This window comes from Leucopleurus acutus, assembly GCF_964270905.1.
Source record: "Leucopleurus acutus genome assembly, chromosome: 14".
Taxonomy (NCBI): Eukaryota; Metazoa; Chordata; class Mammalia; order Artiodactyla; family Delphinidae; genus Leucopleurus; species Leucopleurus acutus.
In genome coordinates, this window is record NC_139156.1 from 15,075,699 (window position 1) to 15,090,969 (window position 15,271).

At 32.8% G+C, this 15,271-nt stretch overlaps 1 protein-coding gene across 2 annotated transcripts in view; it reads right to left on the minus strand.

Annotated features, from left to right (window-relative positions):
- ATRNL1 (attractin like 1) overlaps positions 1–15,271 on the minus strand; it is a gene marked incomplete at its 3' end in the record, with an annotated part of 683,994 nt that overhangs the window by 451,077 nt on the left and 217,646 nt on the right. The window contains exons 21-22 of one of the 2 annotated variants that reach the window (XM_082854378.1): positions 11,510–11,562; positions 2,686–2,752 (exon numbers count right to left, since the gene is read on the minus strand). In XM_082854378.1, the coding sequence (XP_082710504.1) occupies positions 2,751–2,752; positions 11,510–11,562 (55 nt within the window). Of the gene's footprint in view, positions 1–2,685; positions 2,753–11,509; positions 11,563–15,271 lie in introns of those variants that run through there. The other variant, XM_082854377.1, reaches the window with a different exon arrangement.

Here is a 15,271-nt window from a genome sequence, read left to right on the forward strand (position 1 = left end):
GTTAGTATGTATTTGGCTTGACTGTCTCACAAAATAAAGGCATTCAATAAATATTATTTCACTTTCATTATTCACTATATTGGCTCTGAATTAATTCTAAAAGATTTCAAAAGTCAAACAGATTCTCATATGTGTATTTATATAGTTTTATATTTGTTCATAAATCTATGAGTTCATGATCATGTATTCAGCCATCCTGAGGGGTGTGAAAAGGATGCATACAGACTTTGACAACAACATCAAGAATTCAAATATGTTTTAAACAATGGCATATGTATAAGTACATGCATTTGCCAACTTAGACAATTGTTTATTAAAAGATAAAACTTATGCTAATATAAGTTCAAGTATACTCACAGTGTAAATGTATCACAGTCATATTTAAAATGTAGCTGCAGCTCTATTTACAATAGCCAGGAGGTGGAAACAACCTAAGTGTCCATCATCGGATGAATGGATAAAGAAGATGTGGCACATATATACAATGGAATATTACTCAGCCATAAAAAGAAACAAAATTGAGCTATTTGTAATGAGGTGGATGGACCTAGAGTCTGTCATACAGAGTGAAGTAAGAAAGAGAAAGACAAATGCTGTACACTAACACATATATATGGAATTTAAGGGAAAAAAATGTCATGAAGAACCTAGGGGTAAGACAGGAATAAACACACAGACCTACTAGAGAATGGACTTGAGGATATGGGGAGGGGGAGGGTAAGCTGTGACAAAGTAAGAGAGTGGCATGGACATATATACACTACCAAACGTAAAATAGATAGCTAGTGGGAAGCAGCCGCATAGCACAGGGAGATCAGCTCTGTGCTTTGTGACCACCTAGAGGGGTGGGATAGGGAGGGTGGGAGGGAGGGAGAGAGACACAAGAGGGAAGAGATATGGTAACGTACGTATATGTATAACTGACTCACTTTGTTATAAAGCAGGAACTAACACACCATTGTAAAGCAATTATACTCCAATAAAGATGTAAAAAAAAAAAGTTAATTGTTATAGTGATTTTTTTTTAGTAGACTTGGAGGTTTGTGAACACGGTTAAAGGATAATAACAGTTAATCAAGAAGACTTTCATAAAATAAATAAATAAATGATAAATAAAATAAAACGTAGCTGCAGGAACAATGCCTCAGAAAATGAACTAAAATGATCCTTTCATGCTCTATTGCCCTCACCGAGCTGTTTGACATACTGCAAGCAGCCTGATTATTTTAAAATTAAAATTTAACTCTCCTCTTAACATCCTTCAATGGCTTCTCTTTTTTCTTAAGATTTTTCTTAAGTCCTTACATGTCCTATAAAGTGCTACATGATTTGATCCTGCATATCTCACACACCTCATCCCCTAACCCCCTTCACCTAGTTGTGTGTGTTAAAGTATTAGTATATCATATGCCATGTTCTTTCCAACCATTGACCTTTGTGCAAGCTGCCGCCGCTGATTCTACTCCTTCCCATACTCACACCATCACCACTCCACTAACCAAGTCATCTTTCACATCAAAGCTTCATTATTCTCTTGCTTCACCCACTTCTACTCCCGGGTCCACAAATTAGGTCAAGCTCTCTTGTAATCTCTTGTAATATAGTCCCAAAGCATCTATAATTCTCATTCAGAGTTCTTATAACAATCATATCTAGGTAACTATATAACGAGTTTAATATCTATCTTCCCTACAACTTTATAAGCTTCAATGGAGCAGAACATGTTTTGTTCTCTGTAATATCCCCAGAGTCCAACAAAGTAGTCAGTCAATAAACATATATTGAATGAATAAACAAAAGTGAGTCAATTCCAATAACTGACAGTCTCTCCAAGCACTAACAGTATAATTCTTTTTTTTTCATGATTAAGAACTTTATTTATTTATTTTTTTAACATCTTTATTGGGGTATAATTGCTTTACAATGGTGTGTTAGTTTCTGCTTTATAACAAAGTGAATCAGTTATACATATACATATGTTCCCATATCCCTTCCCTCTTGCGTCTCCCTCGCTCCCACCCACCCCCATCCCACCCCTCCAGGCGGTCACAAAGCACAAAGCTGATCTCCCTGTGCTATGCGGCTGCTTCCCACTAGCTATCTATTTTACGTTTGGTAGTGTATATATGTCCATGCCGCTCTCTCGCTTTGTCACAGCTCATCCTTCCCCCTCCCCATATCCTCAAGTCCGTTCTCTAGTAGGTCTGTGTCTTTATTCCTGTCTTACCCCTAGGTTCTTCATGACATTTATAATTCTTAAGTAAGTAAAAATTAAGGAGAAAAAAATATGTCATCCTTGTGCATTTTAAATGATAATATTAAATTGTTTTTCACATAATAAATATTCAATAAATACAGTATTTCCTTGCTTGCTGAACAGTACTATCCATGCTTACAATTATTAATTAAGAATTTCTATTGAACTTGAAATATTTAGAATAATTGCAAAGGCGAAATCTGTTGCAGGAATTTTGCAAGTGGAACACTTGCTAGATATAATATCACAGAAAAAGCACAGACCCTTTGTGATTAACCACACTCTGAATGACTCATTGTGTGGCCTAGGATATACACTTCAACCCATGGAGCCTTACTTTTTTCATCAATGAATAAAAGAGGATGGACCATGATCACCAATGCCTCTATGTCAATGATTCTAATTTACGGGTTTTCACATAATATACCATGATCTCTTCAGAAGCCACCTTCCTTTGCTTCATAGTATCTCCAAGTAGCTAAACTTTCCATTATTCTGCAATGACATATGGAAAACTGCTTAAATTTTATTTGTAGCAAATGTTCCACAGGCTAAGTAGAAAAACAAAGATTGAAACTCATTTGTATTTAAATCAATGGCTGGTGCTTAAAGCTGTACTACTTTATGTAAATAAATTAAAAAATAATGTAAAGCAACTTTTACTTGATAACCTATAACATGATCTCCAAACATTTTTGGTCAAACACCCTATCAATAAAAATACTTGCCCATACAGCCACAATACATGTGTATTCATTCATTTGTTAATAATTTACATGTGTACTCCAGTATATATTTACTGAAAGCCTGCCTAGGAGCCACAGGCTTTTCTAAGTATAGGTTCCAACAACACGAGGTCTTGGGTTCACAGATTTTCTTTCTAATGAGTAAAGAAAACCCACATTCAAGTTAACAAACAAGTGAGATAATTTCATTTCAGTGCATTAGGATGGAAAAAAAAAGTTATTGTAATACCTAAGGGACTCTATTTTAGGTAAGAGTTGACTTTAGTTAGAGATGGAGTATTTGAGGCAGAAAAATAGTAAATACAAAAGCCACAATCTAAGGTAAAGTCTGGGATATTTTAGAACAAGCAGATTAAGTCATTAAGAACTTTTATGAAAATACAATGACTGCCATATAAATTCCCAAATGTTCAGGAATCTAATCCTGAACTCCGTTTTGTTAATTGATTCCTATACCAGAATAGGAACCAGTACAGTTAGAGTTACCCTATGTATGAATATCTATCAGGTGAGAGTTTCTCACTAATCTTCCTTTACACAATTTTACTGAATATTCTAAAAGTGCAGCATATAAAATAAACTTTAAGATAATTTATTCTATGCATACTCTTCAAAAAATTGAACTGAGGGCTTCCCTGGTGGCGCAGTGGTTGAGAGTTCGCTTGCCAATGCAGGGGACATGGGTTTGTGCCCCGGTCCGGGAGGATCCCGCGTGCCGCGGAGCAGCTGGGCCCGTGAGCCAGGGCCGCTGAGCCTGTGCATCCGGAGCCTGTGCTCTGCAGTGGGAGGAGCCACAGCAGTGAGAGGCCCACGTACCACAAAAAAAAAAAAAAAAATTGAACTGAATGAATTCTAATTAGAACTGCATTAAATTTATATATCATTTTTTGTAAGCATATTTTCATATGAAGACTTCATTTGAGAAAACAGTTAAATTTTTAATTATTTAGTCCCTGTTTTCATTTCCTTTAACATGATGTTTTTACCTTATTCATATAAAAACAACTCTTAGGTTAAATATACTGCGAATTTTTGTTGCTCTAGTTTTATTACCTGTGGTTGAGAGTGAGTGGTATAGATCCAGAGGTGGGTATAGACCCAGGCTGCCTGGATTGAAACTGGCTTTGACATTTCCTAGCCGTGTGATCTTATACAAATGAATTAAACTTTCTCTGCCTCTTTTCCCTCAAATTAAACAATGGCAATAATAAGCACACCTTAAAAAACTAAAAATAGAACTACCATATGACCCAGCAATCCCACTACTGGGCAAGTACCCTGAAAAAAAACATAATTCAAAAAGAGTCACGTACCACAATGTTCACTGCAGCACTATTGACAATAGCCAGGACATGGAAGCAACCTAAATGTCCATTGACAGATGAATGGATAAAGAAGATGTGGCACACATATACAATGGAATATTACTCAACTATAAAAAGGAATGAAATTGAGTTATCTGAAATGAGATGGATGGACCTGGAGCCTGTCATAGAGTGAAGTAAGTCAGAAAGAGAAAAACAAATACCGTATGCTAACGCATATATATGGAATCTAAAAAACGGTACTGATGAACCTAGTGGCAAGGTAGGAATAAAGACGCAGACATAGAGAACGGACTTGAGGATGCAGAGCGTGGGGAAGGGAAGCTGGGACGAAGTGAGAGAGTAGCACTGACATATATATGCTACCAAATGTAAAATGGATGGCTAGTGGGAAGCTGCTGCATAGCAGAGGATGATCAACTCGATGCTTTGTGATGACCTAGAGGGGTGGGATAGGGAGGGTGGGAGGGAGGCTCACGAGGGAGGGTATACGGGAATATATGTATACATATAGCCGATTCACTTTGTTGTACAGCAGAAACTAACACAACATTGTAAAGCAATTATACTCCAATAAAGATGAAAAAAAATAACCATACCCTTCTCATTTGAGGATTAAACAAGCTAATAAATGTAAAAAGCTTAAAATAGCCTGGCACAATAAGTGCTCAATAAAGTTTAACTAGTATTATCACTATTTTAAAATCAGGTGGTTTTCCAGTTTTATTTAATAAATGATCCTAAATAATGAGCTATATATCTGTGGAAAAAAGTTGTTCACAATAGGAATATTATATATGCTATTACTCCTTTTATGTAAAATCGTTCTCAGGACATAAGTTATTTAGAAAGACATGCATTCAGCATTTCCCAAGAAAAAGAGGCAATTCTCTTCCAAGGAGGAGCCACTCAGCAGTGGACCTGAAGAGGCTGCTGCCAGCAAGAGCAGCAGCTCCAAGAAAAAGAAAAAGCTTGGAAAGCTACCCCAGGGAAATGAGAATGGACATTTCCCTAGTACGGCATAACTTGCAGAGATATTTCCCAACCCATCCCCTATAGCCCAATAAAAATAAAAACAAATTCACAAGTAAAAAAAAAGAAAAGAAAAGCACATTCAACATCTTCATACAAATAAGGAGCTATCAACCCTTGCTCAAGACAGATAAAGTGAGAAAAGTATGTTCAGGAGATGAGCTGCCACTCTGCCTCGCAGCTGGGCACCTTTGCAGAGGGCACAGACAGCACAGCTCCACTTGGGAGCCCTGGTGGGAGGTTTTCAGACATTTTTGTTTTCCTCATTAAACTTTTTTTTGTTTTATTTAATTATTTTTACAGTGCGTTATGTTATTTACAAAACCAGAATAATATAACACTTTTATTATAAGTATACAGTCAAATAAATTTTCATCTCTCTTCTAGGTTAATTCAGTAGCAATTTTTTTTCTCTCAGCTATTTCTTTTTTTTTTGGCTTAGTTCCCAGACCAGGGATTGAACCTGTGCCCCCTGAAGTGGAAGTGCAGAGTCTTAACCACTGGACCACCAGGGAAGTCCCTCTCTCAGTTATTTTTAACTTTTTCATAATTGTGCTGTATTGTCCTTCATTTTGTAATATGCTAAAATATTAAATAATTCTGAAATAAACATTTTAAAACACTAGAATATAAGCTTCATAAAATGTAATAAGAACACATGAATCAAAGAATAAGATTAAAATGTCAACCATGTGATTCATTTATGTTCTGTCAGATAATCTTCAATCCATCACGTCTTCAATTTGTGAAATATAAGAATTTAGATTTTCTGTGTTGATCAAGGTCACTTCTGCTCTATTTGCAGATGGACCAGTCAGACCCTATTTAAATTGCTATTTATATTTATTAGTTAAAAAGTCACATAAACCATTAAAGTACAGTATATTTCATTTAAAAGGGGAGAACCTTTTAGAATAGTTAAACTAAATATAAGGTTAATTCAAGTTTCAATTGTTTTCATTGTTTTGTATGACATAGCATTTTAAGTAATAAAATTGAGACTGATATTTGTTATTTTAATTTACAGCTATAATAACACTTATTAGAAATATTATCTCTCTTTTATCAAACAAAAGAAAAAAATCAAATTCAATAAATAATATGCTTATAAATAATGTCTTTCAGTCCAAGACAAACATTAATTAAATAAATCAATAATAATTAAAGGGTTTACAGTGAGATGAATAGATAAGTATTTTGATTTTTAGTAATATAATCTAAGGTAAGATGTGATGAGTGGTAGAGGTGAACACTGAATATAAAAGTAGTAATTAAATTCCTTACTCTTAAAAGAGGCAGTGTATTATTTTCATCACAAAATTGCACACTGAACTCTACACAGCAATAGGAGAAAATCAAGTAGACTAGTAATTGTTCAGAGTAAAAGGAGAAAAAAACCCAAATATGTTAGATTACTTGGAAATATACTGAAATACAATTGACAGTGTGGACATTACACATAGTAGGAGCAAAAAGTAGATGATTTCAGTAAGTGACTTTCCGTACTCTGATTCTAGTCATTGAAATATACCCTCTATATAACATTTTCATAGTCGAGTCTTTCATCTTGTGTTTAAGGTTTTCTTCATTATAACTGTTGTTATAATTTTTTAAAAAGCATTTAAGAAAAAAAGAAACTATACTACTTTGTGGTTACTACTTTTCATATTTGCCAAGAGGAGTACTTCAATGTTTACAAGGGTCAATCAAATTTGATATCATTGCTAGAAACTCTTTTTATTCCATGTGATACATGATAACTATCTAATACATTTGGTTTGGGGTTTTAAATTGAAGTTTAAAAAACTACTATGACTGTCTATAGGATATAACTGCTGAAGTATTACATTCAATTAAATTAACACCACATTGCACTCAATTGCTTCAAGTTACAGTGTGGACCTGCATTTTAAATTTCACTCCAATCTTTAAAATCAGAATCGTTTCCATTAACACTATTACAAGAACTACTGACCTTTTCTTTTTTTTTTTTAACACCATTTCTTTTAAATGTTTTTAAACTTTAAAGGTCTCATAACAAATGACAAGACTGCCATCTAGTGCTTCATGACTATCCTTTTAACATTTTTAAAAGAGGGTGAGAGTCCTATATAATAGATGAGCTGTCCAATATGGTAGCCACTATTCACATGTGCCTACTGAGTAACTTAAATGTGACTGATTTGAATTGGGGCTGCCATTAGTATAGCATACAAACTGTATTTCAAACACCTAGAAGAAAAACTAAAAAAAAAAGATAGGTCATTGATGATTTTTTATACTGTGACATATTAAAATAACATTTTAGGTATGCTGAATTAAATAGAATATATTATTCAAAATGATTTCACCTGTTTAATTTTTGTGATGTAGCTAGTAGAAAAATTTTAATTCCACATGTGGCTTACATTATATTTATTTTGGATAGCACTGATCTAAAGAAAAATCAGCTTAGTCTCAAAAATAAAAGGCTTAAATATTAGTATATTTATTATTCCTAAAAAATGGAATGTAATTTACTTGTGTCCATAATTGTAACTAGTTACTCCTTTGGGACACAAGAAACACTAAAGATTCAAGAAGAATCAATTAAGAATATCTAATTTTAAGAAATCAGACAAAAATATGTCTCCATAAAATCCAGGATGTTTGAGAGAAGTAAAACAAAATGAATGTGGAAAATATAGACAACAAGGATCAATTAAAAGACATAGAAAATAGATGATATAAACATCAGTAAAGAAAATAATTGCAAGTGGATTGAAACATATTAAATATGTTTGTGTCCATAAATTTACAACACAAATACAACAAATCTAGTTGTCACCTTGGAAAGATATTAAGCAAACAGTTCTTTATTTTGAAAACCAGTAATTAAAAAAAACAAATTAAAGCATTTATCATGCCTCTCCTATATGACTGTACCAATGAGAAAGCAAATACCTCGCATGAGGAAATTTGATTTTACAGAAGTTTTTCAATCAAGAAATAAAGTAGTTAGAATACCAGCTTACAACTCTTAATCAACTACAATCTAACATTGCACATCAGTCTCTGCTAAGAACATAAAAAGAGAGACTTGCAGACATTACTTACTTCTGCTACATGAAGAACACAAACCCACCTGTGAAATAGTGTTTCCTCCAAAATCATATCTGTATCTGATTAAACCTCTAAATCAGGATTTCTCAGCCCCCACAATGTTGAAATTTTGGGTCCGATAATTCTTTGTTCTAAGGAGCTCTCATGTGCATTGTAGAATATATAACACCCTCTACCCACTGGAAGTCCATAGGACCCACAAACCACTCCTACTTGTGATACATAAAAATGCCTCCAAACACTGTCAAATGTCCCATAGGCTACAAAAATACCTTAGTAGGTTTTGGAATCTTTTTATGCCGCATTCTCAAGAAAATTAGAAAACATAACTAAAAGATGGTTTTAATAAGATTTACTTAATTGAAATTAAGAAAATTCTTACATAAAATACAAAAAGAATATAAAAATTGAACCATAAACTATGTAGAAAATAATATTAATAAGAAAACATATCAAATGTAGGCAAAACAACAATTATAAACTATAAAAGATAAGGACATTACTAAAGACAAAACCTAAAACTGATGAACTAGAAAACAAAATCAGTGGAAAGGATGAATAAACCCAAAGCCAATGCTATAATATGGGGGGGAAAAAAGATGAACACCAACAAAAAAAAACTACCAAAAAAGAAGCACGAGACCCAGAGATCTCAGTTGAATTTAGCTAACCTTTGAAGTTCACTTGATATTTTTTAACTATTCTTGTTTTAAAATATATACACTACCAAATGTAAAATAGATAGCTAGTGGGAAGCAGCCACATAGCACAGGGAGATCAGCTTGGTGCTTTGTGACCACCTAGAGGGGTGGGATAGGGAGGGTGGGAGGGAGGGAGACACAAAAGGGAAGAGATATGGGGATATATGTATATGTATAGTTGATTCACTTTATTATAAAGCAGAAACTAACACACCATTGTAAAGCAATTATACTCCAATAAAGACGTTAAAAAATAAAAAAATAAAACAGCAATCTTGTCAAATTCAACTTTAAAAGTTATTACCATAGTTACACAATATGAAGTTAGAAAAGAAAAACAACAACTCAAAGGTCAATTCATCAGAAAAAAATAATGTAAAAATATAGTCTGCATTCATTTATACTGAAAATAATCCTAAATAAAATATAAACAAATAATATTTAGCAGTATCCCCAAAAATAATATATCATAACTATGTTTGGTTTACCCCAGAATGAAAAGATGTCTAATTAATCTAAATCTATTAATTCAGCTTCATATATAACAAGGTAAAGGAAAAAGCCACTCATGATGAAATCTTGCAGCACACTAATATAGACAGGAATTTCCTTAACTTGATACAGGGAATATTCTATAAATTATAGCAAACTCTCAACTTGATGGTAATGTCTACTACCATCACTTTGACTCAGCACTGAAAGAGAGAGCCCAACCATCCCAATAATGGGATAAAAAATTGGAAAAGTGAGGAATAAAAGTTATTTGCATGTAATATAACTAACTGTATTTAAAAATCAAACATTTATAAACTATTAGAATTAATAACAGAGTTCACTGACCTTTATGAATGTCAGATCAGTATACTAAAATGAAGTTCATTTTACCATATCAAACAAATAGAAAATGTAGTTTTAAAAGGTACTATTTGAAATAGTAACAAAAGTATTAGGAAATTAGTATTTTACATATCTAACAAAACATGTTCAAGACATGGACACATGAAATTGAACTCAGAGTTACTAGTCACAATAGAAATGCAAATTTAAACCACAAGATACTACTAATACTCTAGAATGGCTATAATCAAAAAGATAGACAATATAAAGTGTTGATGAGAATGTAGAAAAACTGAAACATATAAATTGCTAGTGGGAATGTAAAACGGTATATCCATGCTATAAAATCATTTGACAGTTTCTTGACCATAAGCATATCATCTAGCCTCCCAATTCCACTCCTAGGAATCTACCCCCCAAAAATGAAAGTATATAGACTATCTAAATGTCAGCATTTTTCTAACAGCCAAAGCCTAGAAATAATCCCAATGTCCATCAACTGGTAAATGGACCAAAAAACAGTGATATATCCATATAATGTGATACCATCCATTAATTTTTGAAACTAAAATTACTATACTAACAAAGTAAAATAGAAACACCTTATGGACATCTCAATTGAGGTAGAAAAAATGTATGACATAAAAATCATCCATTCTTGATAAAAATACTCAACAGAGTAGGAATAGAAGGGAATTTCCTCAACTTAATAAAGGCATATATGAAAAGTTTACAACATACTTAATGGTGAAAGACTGAGTGCTTTCCCTCTAAGATCAGGAACAAGTCAAAAATAATTGCATGCTTATCATATCTTTTTACATGATACCAGAGGTACCAATGCAATAAGACCAAAAAAAAAAAAAAAGGCATCCAGCGAGAAAATGAAGTAATCAAATTCCATTATTTGCAGAACACATTATTGTCTACGTAAAAAAAGATATGATGAAACCTACAAAAGGTTTTTTTACCGAGAGATTCTGAAGAACTAAAAATCTCATACACTGCTACTGGAAATGTAAAATAATACAACCATTTTGGAAATTGTTTGTTTCTTGAAAGTTAAACATACATCTGCCACATGATCATTACCCAATCAAAGGATCTTTCAGTACAAAATCAGCACAGCTTTTTAGTAATAACCAAAATTGCCTCCCGGAAAAATCTATCACAAAATTCTATCTGTTCAAAATTTAATCATAATGAAAAAGATTACATCAATATCCAGCTGAGTTTACTCAAGTTCTATATTTTGTTGCATGTTCAGAATAAGATCTATTGCTGTTTTACTCTTCAGAGTAGAAAAAAATGCACCAAATATAATTAGAGAATATAGCAAGAAGACATTGACTTTCTTAGCAATATATATGGAGTTAAAAGATTTAAAAATAGAAATGGTAACATATTAATGACAACATCAGTTATTCAATATGAATTTTATTACCTGCAAAATCACCTGAAACTAATAAAACAAACCAACTATTTAAAATAAAAAATACAAATACTTACAATAACATGTTCCTCTAAGTGGATTACCAACATAGCGATTTTCAGAGTCACATCTGTAGAAATACAAAAATCTCATTTACTATTAAGCAACAAAATTCAAAACCCTCATGTTTTTCCTTCCAGCAAAAAAGTAATTAAACTCTACATTAAAACATCTTAAAAACTACTATTAATTGAAGTTTTAAAAACAAATCTTCAAAAGAATTAATGTAGAAAGCCTATATAAGGGAATGCATGAGAGAAGAAATAAATGGAAAAGACAAACATACACAAGAGGAATATAGGGGATGGGATAAAAGTTTGGGGGATATGTATTCTCCTTTAACAATATGGGGAAGAATTTTCAAGTCTGGATAAAGATTTAAAGACATTTTTAGGTAGGGGGAAAAAGTTGTGGGAATTCATAAATCACATCTTTTTCTTACTTCTGGTATTCTTTGAAATTAATATATCTTTCCCCAGTTTCTAAACCAATGAATCTGTATTTTAAAAAGACCTCCTCGGGCTTCCCTGGTGGCCCAGTGGTTGAGAGTCCGCCTGCCGATGCAGGGGACACGGGTTCGTGCCCCGGTCCGGCAAGATCCCACATGCCGCGGAGCGGCTGGGACCGTAAGCCATGGCCCCTGAGCCTGCGCGTCCCGAGCCTGTGCTCCACAATGGGAGAGGCCACAACAGTGAGAGGCCTGCATACTGAAAAAAAAAACCTCCTCAATTGTGTAATGGAGTAAAGTTTTCTCTAAATCATCCAACCCTAAATTCAGGAGTTCAAATTCTAAATTCATGTAAGCAGATTATAACAAAATGAAAGAACACATGAGCGTTCAAACTCATGAATTCTAAGTTAAATTCTTTAAAATTATGGTTAACTATAGCAGTGGGAGAAAATCATAAGTATTTTGAAAATTTGTGAAGCCCATATTCTTTCAATCCTTATTTCTACAATTCAATTAAAATGACAATTAGTGACTAACAGATATATAGCTTGGCTTTGCATACTACTACTTCTTGGAACGCCATCCAAATTTAATTATTATAAAATGTACACAAGGGTAATTGTATAAAGTGACTCAATATTTAAATTATATGCAGAATTTTAAAAGGTGAGAAAATTCTTCCAAAAATGTCTTTAGTTTTAGTAGAGTTACTTAGAACTGAGAAATAATTTTAATACATATATATTTTAAATAATGAAGGGTCGAACAGTTGAGAATAATAAATAATCAGTTACATTCTGAATGCAATTTTCAGTCATGTGCTTGATAATTTTTTGCATCCACAAAAAAAAAAATGAGTTGAAGAGTAAATACTTTTCTACAGTAACTACAAGATTAAAGTAGAAATATATAGCCCTTTATACCACTAACTTTATTCTCTGGAAAAAAGGAACTTAGGGGTAATCTTAGGTTTTCTGTGACTTCTCCAAAAGTTACTTTTTAAATGTGTGTTATACAGTAGTTTTCTAGCTTTCGAAAATGATCATACTCATTACTGCTAGGTTAAGCACTTCAGAATCTATATTATTCCTATACTATTGTCCCTTCCTTTAGACTCACTTACTTAAATCCTATCACTTTGTACCAAGTATATACATAAAGGACTGATTTACAATACCATTACAACTCCTTGTTCTCTCACAAAAAGTGAACTTGACTTGTTGCAAATGGGTATCACAACACTATTTTTAGAACAGGACATAATATTCCCTGCTGTGTTATGCATGGTATTCCCTGTATATCTTACTGCCTAAATAGATGGCTTTCAAGTTCACATAGCAATCTAAGATGAATAACTTTGACAAATGACAAGGGATTTCAAGTACTTTTTAATTTATCTATGAGTTGACTTTAAGAGCTCCAATACAAACCTATTTTCCAATATGGAAGATATGAAGCTTTCATTTTTGTTATTAATAATTAGTTTATTCAAATTATATAATAATATATTGGACTGGAAATTATTGTAACATGTTTACCTTCAACATAATATAGTTTTTAAAAGGAATACTTAAAATTTTATTTTCTCCAGGGCTTCCCTGGTGGCGCAGTGGTTGAGAGTCCGCCTGCCGATGCAGGGGACACGGGTTCGTGCCCCAGTCTGGGAAGATCTCACATGCCACGGAGCGGCTGGGCCCGTGAGCCATGGCCGCTGAGCCTGCGCATCCGGAGCCTGTGCTCCGCAACGCGAGAGGCCACAACAGTGAGAGGCCCGCGTACCGCAAAAAAAAAAAAAAATTATTTTCTCCAAAACACACATTTTCTCAGAAGGATGAAATTATATGCTCTTGTTTCGGAAGTAACTTCTGCTGGCTTTTATAACTCAAGCTCAGAATTTTGACACAAATAAGGAATTAACACCACCTTGTTAAGAATTAAACTCAGAGGCTTTATAGAGTTCTTGAAGGTGTCCAATATAAAAACGACATTCTCTTTTATATTTTCAAACTCAAGAAAGCAAATTAGAAACATACATTGTCTAAAAGGTTTTATATTAATAATTATTGAAAGAATTTTGAATGTATCAAAAGTATTTTCAAAATATATAATTATGAGTTGAGTGAGCTTAAACACCAATTTTTGGTATTTTAATTTCAGGTATTATTTAAAGAATCACCAGTGCTTACAAACAACTGGGGAAATAAATAGTTGCAGAGGAAACATAATGAAATTTTAGGCATAAAATTCAGCCTGAAAAACACAAAAGTAGATATAAATAAACTGAAAGATATTCCTCATTTTTCATTAGGCTATCTCAACATCATCAGGTTGTCAGTTCATCTCAATGACAATGGTTAATTTGATCTAATAAAAATTCTAATGAGCTTTAAAGGAGCTAGAAAAGTTGATCTTAATGTTCATATACAGAAATAAACATACAAGAATAGCTAGAAACAGCAATGAAAAGGAAGAGCTTTGAGGGGAGCTAGACTGAAAAGACATTAAAATATACTCAACATCTATAAAATTAAAACAGTATGGCATCAGTACATAAATTGAAAGATAAATGGTACAGAAGAGAAATTCCAGAAACAAAATTCCAGAAATTCCAGAAAAATCTAGAAATCTAGTATAAGATAAGCATAGTGTTCTGAATGACTGGAGTAAAGACATTCATCGTCTTAAATGGTACTGAGACAACTGGATGGCCATTTGGAAAAATACAGGATTAGACCCAATCCTCACACCGTACACACACACAAAACACTAAACATAACCATAGAAGTGATACCCCATCACCTTTGCTAAATTTTCTAGTTTAGAACCAAGTCACATGTCCTGCCCAGACTCAATGAAAGGGGATTATACAATAATGTGTGAATACCAGAAGGCAGAGATCAGTAGTAGTCACCTTAGGACCTGTCCACGATAATATTTTTGTTATACATAAAGTTTTTATTATATTTCAATACAATTATTTGAGATATGAATATGTACTAATCTAATTCATATCATAAATAATTTGATAAAAAGTATTTGATCAAATTCAAACTCTGATTATAAGAGGTAAAGAGAATATGAAGGGAAAAGTATAGATATAAATAATAATTCTTTAAACAAATTAATATTGTACTATATAAATTACATTAAAAATAATTCTGATATGTAAGCTAAGTAATGTTTTTAAAATTCAGCATCTTAAAAAAATTTAAAAAATAAAATTCAGCATCTTTCTGTATAAATATTAGATACAAACATTAAAAGCCTCAGAAATCTTCTGCATGGCTTAATTAAAAACATAACTTCAAAGTATTTCTGTGTCTAAGCA